The 9,608-nt window shown below is 49.7% G+C and overlaps 1 protein-coding gene across 1 annotated transcript; it reads right to left on the bottom strand.

Annotated features, from left to right (window-relative positions):
- Positions 1–865: 865 nt before the first annotated feature.
- Positions 866–7,938, bottom strand: OTOP3 (otopetrin 3). Its single transcript, XM_069032545.1, has 8 exons — positions 7,892–7,938; positions 7,139–7,549; positions 5,931–6,067; positions 4,962–5,020; positions 4,285–4,403; positions 2,849–3,471; positions 2,543–2,746; positions 866–1,818 (listed from the first exon to the last, which is right to left on the bottom strand). Exons 2-8 carry the CDS (start codon positions 7,521–7,523, stop codon positions 1,648–1,650), a joined length of 1,698 nt encoding a protein of 565 aa, XP_068888646.1. The 5' UTR covers positions 7,524–7,549; positions 7,892–7,938; the 3' UTR covers positions 866–1,647.
- Positions 7,939–9,608: the final 1,670 nt, after the last annotated feature.

Below are 9,608 nucleotides of genomic sequence, written 5' to 3'. Positions count from 1 at the left end.
TCCATGCTGATCATGTCTTCAGTCATGTATTCAGTGTTCATTCCAAAGTCACCTGCTCTGTGAAAGCTCAGTAACTTAAACCAGTGTTTTATCCATTAAACTGGATAAAATCCAGGTCATGGTTTGCCCATGAAGTGTCCTCCTTCCTTGTCCCCAGGCTGTCAATCACTGGGAAGAAGGTTTGAGGTCAGACCTTAGCATGTATGTCCTGTGGATCCCGTGGTACAAACACTGACATGAGAATAATAATTAACTTTATTGGAGCCTAATTTATCCAGCTGTTATTTCTCATTACATATTTCTGTTGACATGGGCCCAAATACAAACACTGATTGGGCAAAGTTCATGCTCATGCAATCAGTCTCACTTAGAGTTTCACAGAAAGGTGCTATCACTGCCTGAATGCTGAATCCTCACTGTTACTGTCTTGGGAGAGTTTGCTTTTCTAGGGAATTGCAAAAAAACCCCAGAAATAGGCTCTAATCCTAAACCCACACTGATCCTGGGGCTGATTTACAGAGGAACAGAAGCAATAATGAGAATGCCTTTTGTACCATGCTTGGGTAAGGGTCATGACAGATTTTGATTGATTATAGAGCAGGCCTGCTCTTAAATCTCATGGAATCCCAGAATGGTTTGGATTGGAAGGGACCATAAAGCTCATCTGCCATGGGCAGGAATTCCTTCCCCTAGGCCAGGTTGCTCAGAGCCCCATCCAACCTCTGAATGCAAGAGCGGTTTAAGTGAGTTGACTTTGAGCCCGTTGAGTGCAGAGCAGACCCAGAGATTTCACAAGACACAGGTGAAAATTCAATCTCTTTATTTCCATTCATCAGGCTCTGGATTTGGGACCCCAGTCACAAGCCCCTTGCTCTCCCATGTGCCTTCAAAGCAGGCATCCCTATGGAGCACATCCTGGCAGGTCTTTGATGCAGGCACCTCGCTCTGCAGCTGCCTTCCCTTGTGCATGGTGACCTCAAGAAAGGTTTGTGGATGTGCAAGGCAGCAGCAAGGGCCAAAGTGTTGGGGTGGGGAGGGATTCACAGTGGATGGGGCAGTGGCTTGCTCTTGAACTAGCCCTGTGGGCAAGGATGGGACCTTGGCTAGTCCACACCAGTGATAACATCATCCGTGGTGAGTAAAGATCACCCACAGTGCTTCCCTAGTGATTCCCACTTGAGGCTCTGGGAGTGCCTGTAGGGAGAAGTAGTGTTTATTCTCAGTAAGGCAAGGTCATGTTATAGCTTTTATTTTTTGATTGCTTTTGATTTTCTGAACTGGTGCAGGCCAGTCTTTGTTGCTTTTGCTAAAGGCTGCTCTTGCATTCTTTTATCTGGAAGATCTCAACAGGTGTGGGTAAAGTCCCACTTGCTGCCAAACAGCATCCACTGGCAGACTTGTGACTGCATGCATGGTTCCTGAGAGCAGTGAGAGTTTGTTTATGGGCTTTGAGTCTATTCTCTATGGTGGAAAAGGATAATATGAAACAACCTCTTCTGAAACTCAGGGTAATGTACAAGGAGAAGTCCAAGCAGAAGCCGGAGGGGAAATATCTTAGAAGCTTCCACATGCATATCTGCTGCTTACTGCATCTTTGTTCAGCATCACTGGTTCTCCCCAGCCCCTGGGGTGGGGGTCCAGCTTGGCTCAGGCTGTGACATAGACCTCCAGGAGCCCCCCGACCGAGTGCATGCGGTAGAACACACCCAAGGGGAGCCCGAAGTTCACGATCACAAACCAGGTGGAGTAGCCGTAAAATGACCTTTCCATTCCATTCTCGAAGACGGGGTGAGCCCCAAACGTGGGCATGACCCACAGCTGGAGAGATGTGAGGGAAAGAAACACAAGTGAGAGCATGACAAACTGTCCTCTACCTGCACCCTAATCTCAGCACTGGCTCAAGTGGTTGTAGGAATATTTCAGGAGTATCATAGTAGTCTCCTTGCCAGGAAGGAGAAGGAAAATCCCATAGTTATGCTGTTGACTCCTTGCTATAATTCAAATCATGCTGAAACCTTGGAAACCTAATGACAGCCCCATTCTGCCCCAGCCTGCTTCATCTTTCTACAGGGTTTCACTGTTTCCTTGGGCAATGTGTTTTTACTGGATTAAGGCTGCAGGGTTGACTCAAGATCCCAGACCACAGTGTACTTTATTGGGTGAGTTTCAAGCCTGGAGACTCATATTTACAGAGACTTAATGCTGGTGCCTCACATTTCTCCACCTTTCTCATGAAACACCCTTAATGAGCCTAATGGGGTTTTTTTCAGAGGCTACAATCTTGGCAAGTAAGGATTTATCAGCTGTCTGCACCCATGAAACCCAGTAATATTTGACTCTGAGGGTGAAAGAGAGACTTCCTAATTATGAGAGTGGGGTATTAACAGCAAAACCGGTCTTGACTTGCCTCACCAGTAGGTTGAAACTTGGTGGGCAAAGGTTTTTTGTCTGGAATGCAAGAGAAAGACGAGGAGATCACATCTGTGTCACAAGTCACTGTGGCACAGCCGACCTGTGATGGAGCAGAGAGCACAATACTTACTATGATGTTGCACAAAACCAAGAAGAACGAGATCTCCCTCAATACTCTTCTCTTCCAGCTCAGGTGAGAGTAGGTATGGATATAGGACAGGGAAGCTTTCCGGATCTCCTGTCCCAGCTCCAGCACGCTCACTCGTCTCTGGCTGTAGGCTTCACGATTCTGCTCTTTAGTGTCTTCCTCTTTGCCAGGAGGTGTCTGGCTGTGCTCCTGTTTGCTGCTTGGTGTGGTCTCCTCTTCCCCAGGCAGCTCTGCAGCCACTGTGTGCTGCCCGGCGTGTCTGGCGTGTTTGGCCTCAGTCGTTGCTACAACGCGCCGCCGATGGAGCCCGTCAATGACAAAAACATTTTGGCTGATGTTCTGAAAGATGAGGAGGATAGAGTAGGACAGGATGAGACTGTTCAGCAGGTCCCTGGGGTCAGTGGCCACCAGGGCCACAATGGAGAAGTAGGACATGCCGATTTGGCCAAGGGCTGCCCCCATCAGCAGGACCACGTCCAGGCTGCGGGTTGGGTTCTTCAGCGTGTCCAGCTCCTTTTTTTCCAAGGCGTGGATGATTGTACCGATCACAGCGCCCACACTCATCAGGGGCAGGAGCACGATGTAGTAGGAATAATAGATCACAAAAACCTGTCGGCTGGGGGCCAGGCTGGTGGCCTGGATCTGATACATCATGAAGACACAGGCCCCGATGATTACAGCAGCAGTGCCCAGCAGTGGCCCAAAGACCACCCCCTGGAGCTTGAATTTGGGCTTGGGGTGCGGGACGTGGTGGTGGCTGATGCGTCTCCCCACGTTCTTCCACATGACGTAGAGCACGGAGCAGCAGACTAGGCAGTACTCGGTGTTGAAGGGGTAGAGCAGGATGTAGCCCTTCTGGAAGACTTTGCAGATGGTTGTGTTTGGGCATGTGCACAAGGTAGTCTCGTTGCCTGGAGCAGGAGAAGAGGAAGGCGACAATTAAGAGGGAGATGGCCTGGATTTCACGGCTGTCTTTGGGAGTTTCTTGTGTGCAGGCACAACATGTGTGTCATGTATGTCTGTGCCTCGGAAACAGGGATCAGCAGGAAGTTAAATGGCTACTGCTCAGTCCTAAAGGATGTGAGCATTCAGAATAACACAATTCAGCAAATGTCTTTTCCCATCCATGGTCAGCATGGATGAGAGACCTCTTCCTTCACAGCAAAGCCTTCTCTATCTCTACCCCTGGAACATTAGATTCCGCTCTTCTTCCTCTATATCCTCAGAAAGAAGAGCACAATTACATGAGCCTCTTCTAGTCTGGCAATCTTGTGCTTGCAGTTAATAGGTAAAAATGAGCAAAAATGCTAATTTATGGTGGGCTTTTCCTTTCCTAGCCCTCAGTTTCAGGGTTTCATAGCAGATCCCCTCCCTCCAGGTGAAGATGTTCTCCCCTTGCAGCCCATTTCCTTGAGACAGCCTCCAATAATAGGAAAGTTGCAGCATTTGGGGGAACTGCAGATACCTGAATCACTGAGACCCAGAGGCTCCTCAGAGAAGTGCACCAGCCCCAAGCCCTACAGAGTTCAGAAAGGGTTTGGACAATACTCTGGGCACATGGTAGAATTCTTGGGAATGGTCTTGTACAGGGCCAAGAACTGGACTTAATGATCCTTGTGGGTCCCTTCCAACTCAGCCTATTCTGTGATTCTGTGAAATGTTGTTTCCCTAGGAGTCACCTGTGTCAGCCTAACACCAATGGGGCTGTGAAGAAGGAGCCTTGCCTGCAAATCGCCGCTCCACCTCGCGCAGCTGAGACTCAATCTCCACGTGCAGGGTATCATTGGTCACGGCCAGGAGCCAGAGAAGGAGGTTGGTGGCTATAGTCAGCATCAGCCCACACCTGGGAGGGGACACAGGATTTGTACAATGTGTGGAGATGGTTCCTGGCCAGTGTGTCCTTCCCCTCTCGCTGGCCCACGCACAGATTTGAGCACACATGGGGTGTTTGTGCCTGAGGCCCGTGGGGTGTGGCTTTGCACAAACACAGCTGAGCACATTCCCACTTGCCATTTGCAAAGGAGCAGGACAGGCAGTGCCTGGTGAAACTGACCTAAGCTGAGACATCTCCCAGAGATAGGAACGGGGAGACCACCCTCTCTCATCCTCCAGTCTGTGAGCTGGTCCCTGACACAGGCAGCAGGAAGATGTTTGGGAGGAAGGAACAAGCTTTGCAGCAGTCCAAGGCACAAAGGAAAACTGAAGGGAGCTGGTGAGCCCAGGTCGGTGGAGGGAGGAGGGGTCCGAACAAGGCATAGCTTGGTTCTTGTGTGACCCAGAATATAGGGTCTGTGTAGGAGCAGATAAACACAGTTCTAGCAGGAATCATAACTGACATCACAGGCAGAAAGGAGAAGTTTCTTTAGACCAGTAGAAGGCACCTTTTCTCCTCTTTTTTTACCTGGTGAAGTTGTGCTGGACTTGAATGCAGTCCTTAGAGTGATGCCACAGGAAGTAAGCCTGCAAGTGGAGAACAATAACAACGTGAGCAGGGTGAAGTTGGCAGCTGGCTGCACACATGGTGGAAAGGGACAGGTAGACAAGAAGGTACAGGTCCAAAGCAGGAGCAGGCCTGCCTCTGTGCAAGGGTGCAGGGACATGTGTGCATCTGCACTCTGTTGCTGAGGCAGGTGCTGGCATCCTTGGGTAAGGGCAGCTTTTATGTGTGACTGCACTGAATGCACATCCTGGAGCTCTGTGTGCTCCTCTGTCCTGTCCATGTGGGTATTTGCTGCTGAGGTGGGAATTAGTTTACTTTTCAAATATGGTTTTGGGTCTCTGTAAAAAAGAGGGCTGGTGTTGAATAACAAGGTAAAAATGGTGTGAGATATCTTTGTGTACAAAGGATTTTGTTGGGCGGATGGATTGGCAAATACAAAGAGGGGCTGAGGCTCAGACTGGTGCAAAGACATCTCTGGCAAAACCTGAAATTTCTTCTCCTTTCTCCTTACTTTGCTTCAAATCAAATTCCTCTGGATCCTATGGTATGTCATATGAACACAGTCCTAGCAGGAATCTTAGTGGACATCACAGGCAGAAAGGAAAAGTTTCTTTAGACCAGTAGAAGGCACCTTTTCTCCTCATTTTTTACCTGTGCTAGACTTGAATGCAGTCCTTAGAGTGATGCTACAGAAAGTAAGCCTGATTTCTAGGGTAATTTTTTAATCTTTCTCCCCTGTCTCTCAACGTGGCACACAGGGAGTGCAAGCAGCATTTGAAGTGGCGTGTGATGCTTTAATGCCTTCAATGCTCAGGAGAATGCCCCATGTTCACTCACTTTCCCACATCTCCCAGCTTCCCCCCAACCCTGGGGCACCCAGGAATGGGACAGAGAGAATAAAAAAGCCTCCAGAAGGGTAACGTGCAGTACCTGGGTGCAAATAAAAAGGATTCCAATGCTGGGGAACACAATTTCCACCCTGGATTTGCACTGGACGAGGATTGTGCTGTAGCCAATGTGAAACACATTCAGGAGGATGCTGCACATGCCAAACAGCAGCACTGACCCTGGACAAACAGCAAAGCACCAGTAAATAAACACAGACACGTCTGTGGAGCATCTGAGCTTGGCTGGGGACAGGGGGTGTTGTGCTTCTTGGATTTGTGTGGATCTGGCAGTCTTTCTCCTGGAATTCTCATAATTTTAGGAGAAGAGGACAAAGAAGAGCTTTATTCCTGAATCTGATTGTGTGCTTTGACTGGTTAAAGGTGCTAAGAAAACGCAGGATATTTTCTTGTGCTTGGATACAAGGTGGGAATGGGGTTTTTGGGCTTTTCTGTGCAATGTGGAATGACAGGAGTAAGTTAAGGGTGGGTGATGCTTTCTGCCTTGTGGAAGAAACCTGAGATGAACATAGGTCAGCTAAGGCTTGTAGCAGCCCCATCTGCAGGAGCTGGGACCCTTTGATTGTTTCTCCCTTTTGCCTTGGACATGTCTCTACAGCTCACAGGTACCTTGCAGCTTCCTTCAATTGATTCTCCATGCTTAGTTAACATGACAGTGCTTAATTAAAAACTCCATAATAGACCAGAGGCAGGGCTGCTGGGAGAAGGGTAATTTCTCAAAGTGGGGCAAATACTGAAGGGAAAATCTCCCCGGAAAGCCTGGGTGTCACTGGGATGTGACTCACTGGGTAAGAATCCTTCCCTGGCAACGAGGCTGCAGTGATGTTAAACAAGGATGACAGCGACATAGGACCACTGGTGCTCTTGGAGAGTAAACAGTGATTCTCCTCTCACTTTTCAAGGTGCTCCTGCCTAAAACATTTCCTGTGTCTTTCCCACGGTGCTCAGTTGCTGGCCTGGAAGTGGGTTATGCCTGGATTGCTCTTTGTGAAGGGACCAGAGAGTGAAGTTGGACTGGAGGCTGACGGGAAGCCGAGTTTCAGGCTCTCCTGGCTGCTCTGGTTCCTCTCTGTGGTACCCACTGTGCCCATCAGCCTGACAGGAACTGGGATACTCCCGTGCCCTAGCTGCATATCCTATGACTTCTAGCTCTTCTAGTAACAGGGGAAGAATTTCTTTGCCTTCCAAGCCTTTGGAAGAAGGCATGAGAGAAGAAATAAAAGCAGAACTTACCCCTAATCCAGATGGCTCCGGCGTGGGAGTCCCGGTAGAGCACTGCGTGTGGCTGCCGGCTGGTGCCCAGCAGGTAGTAAATAATCCAGAACAGGCACAAGACCTTGAGGATGGAAAGCAGGATCCAGACATCTGCCAGAGTGATGGCCACCTGGTTGAAGATCATGCTGCTGATGAAGGCACTGCCCAGAAACACCACGTTCATGGCCAGCAGCCCCGAGAAGAGCTGCCCAGCCTTCTGAGCTTGCCGGTCCCTCTGCTGCACCGAAGAGCAGTGACGGTACAGCCAGAACTTCTCATAGTGGATCTTGGAGGTGTCTGTTGGGGCTGATGCTGACCTGCTCTTGCAGTGATGGCAGGGCCTGGAGACTTTCTTGTCAGACATGGCTCATCTGCCTGGGAGTCGCTGCACTGAAAAGAGGGGAGGTTTAAAAGGGGGATGTGCTGAGATGGGAGGCTCTGTGCTCTGCTGTGAAGGCCACTTGTGTGGTGACCTCCCTTCCTTGCTTTGCAGCTTCCCCTTCCTTCTCCAGAAGCTGGATGAAGGGGAGAAGGAGATTAGTTTTTTAGCCCAGGTTAGGCATTAAAAATTTCCCAGTGGACAGAGTCATTGCAGGGCACTGGGGAAAGGCCCTTCTGCCAAAACCTGTCCAGAGACACCAGCATTAAAGTGGGTGTTTGATGTCTCTGCCCTGCCCCACCAGTACTTGGAGCTGCTGGGACCAGAGGTGCTCAAACAGTTCCCACCCTCACCTTTCACAGCTTCTCCAGCTCTGGGTTCAGGTTTTCTCCTTTCCCTTTGTTGCCGTAAGGATTAGGTGGAAATGAAGAGCAAGCTCAGACCTGCTCTGAAATTCAGAGCTGTTTGATTTTCAGTTGATGGGTCCAACCTCTTCCTTTTGTTTTTGGGCTCTGAGAGTTGCAGGTTCCTTGAATTGTCACACAAATTGTGAGAGAGCTGGAGAGAATAAACAAAGGGTCTGTAAAGTTTGGAATAAGCTGCCCACCACCCAGGTGGGCTGAGACTGGGACACAATTAATACCTGTTTTTCTTTCTTTTTCTTCTTGTAGCACAAGGCTGTGAGGACGCTGACACAGAGGAGCTGGAGGGATTGGCCCAGGTAGATATTCAGAGCCTGGGAGTGCTTCCATCCAGCTTTTGGTAAAATTTTGGTAGGACTAGATTGCTCTTGAGAGTGAAATACTGCTCACATAAAGCAACCAGGCAAGATCAGCCTCTCTATAGATTTGGTACATGGAAAGATGCTTCCATTCCAGTGAGTGGCTCTGGCTGTAGTGAAGGGTGGCTGGAGTGAAAAAAAAGCCCTCTGAGATGTGCTTGGGGTGGGGGGGAACCTTAAACATTCTGTGATAGATAGTCTTGGGGAGAAATTGTTTGAGGAGGGATGGAAATTTAGTGTTTCCCTTTTCTTTTGCATGTGCACAGAGGTGCTCAGTCTGCCCTTGCCCCTGGGACTCTGAGGTGAGCTGATCCTCTGGGTTTTGTGGCTGGCGGCAGGGATTCAGCATTTCTCTCTGAGTTGGTGAGTTTAGAGGGTCCATCAGGAGAGGATGGACCTCTCCATGGAAGGAGAAGATTAATTTGTGTGTCCCAGGATGAGCCCCCAAGCCCTGAGTTCCTTGGCACTTCTCTTACTGGAGATTGATCCTAGAATCTTCCCCATTTGTCTCCAAAATGCTCCTAACTTAGTAGCAGAGGGGCAAACTCCCTCCCCTCTTCTAGGGCCATAATTCCTCTGCTCCAAAGTGGGCTTAGAGGCCATAAAATCAGCAGGAAGCCCATTCAGGCTGCACCAGGAGGTACCCAAGTGCCCAGCCAGGGTTGCACACAGAGGCACCCAAGCCTTTGACCCCATAGCTGTGCTGTGGGGACCACAGCCCTTACCTGTCTGCAGCTTCCTGCTGCCTGAGGAGCTGGCACAGCCTCGGATACGGCCGATCCTAAACCAGTGGTTGGAATGCCACCAGGATGCACGGGAGATTCTGACAGCCCAAGGTGCAGACAGGAGCCGTCAGGGCCGCTCCTCACTAAATGCAGCCTCTGCTCCCAGCCCATTGATTTATTTTCTTTCCACCTTGTTTACTTTGTGTCTGTTATTGCCATTACATTAATTACTCAGTGGGAAGCTCTCAGATCTGCCGTGGGCAGCCAATGGGGAGCCGCTCCTTTGTGCACCTGCTGGGTTGCCCCACGCCAATGGGCTCAGTGCAGGATGTGCCAACTGGTAAAACCACAAACGGTGGTGACTAATTTGTGCCATGGCTCAGGCAGGTGTAGAGCTAATCTCCTGGCACAGGCTTGTGCTGGGAGTGCTCACCCACACTGCCTTGGCCAAATCCACTTGAGTTCCCCACTCCCTTGTTTTTAGGTAGATCCTAAGATTTTTTTTTCTCACATGTATCACTTCTTTGTGCTTTTATCCAGGGCACAAATCTGACCCAAAAGGTA

The sequence above is a fragment of the Aphelocoma coerulescens genome, chromosome 18, assembly GCF_041296385.1.
Source record: "Aphelocoma coerulescens isolate FSJ_1873_10779 chromosome 18, UR_Acoe_1.0, whole genome shotgun sequence".
NCBI lineage: Eukaryota > Metazoa > Chordata > Aves > Passeriformes > Corvidae > Aphelocoma > Aphelocoma coerulescens.
This window is presented reverse-complemented; position numbering and strand designations above follow the sequence as displayed.

Bases quoted from the DNA above. Each gene is read 5' to 3' on its own strand.
- OTOP3 (XM_069032545.1), bottom strand. From the start codon at position 7,523: ATGTCTGACAAGAAAGTCTCCAGGCCCTGCCATCACTGCAAGAGCAGG. The intron at 6,068-7,138 runs GTAAGTTCTGCT...CTGTTTGTCCAG, and splicing joins CGGAGCCATCTGGATTAGGG to GGTCAGTGCTGCTGTTTGGC. The intron at 2,747-2,848 runs GTAGCAACGACT...AGCAAACAGGAG, and splicing joins GGCTCCATCGGCGGCGCGTT to CACAGCCAGACACCTCCTGG.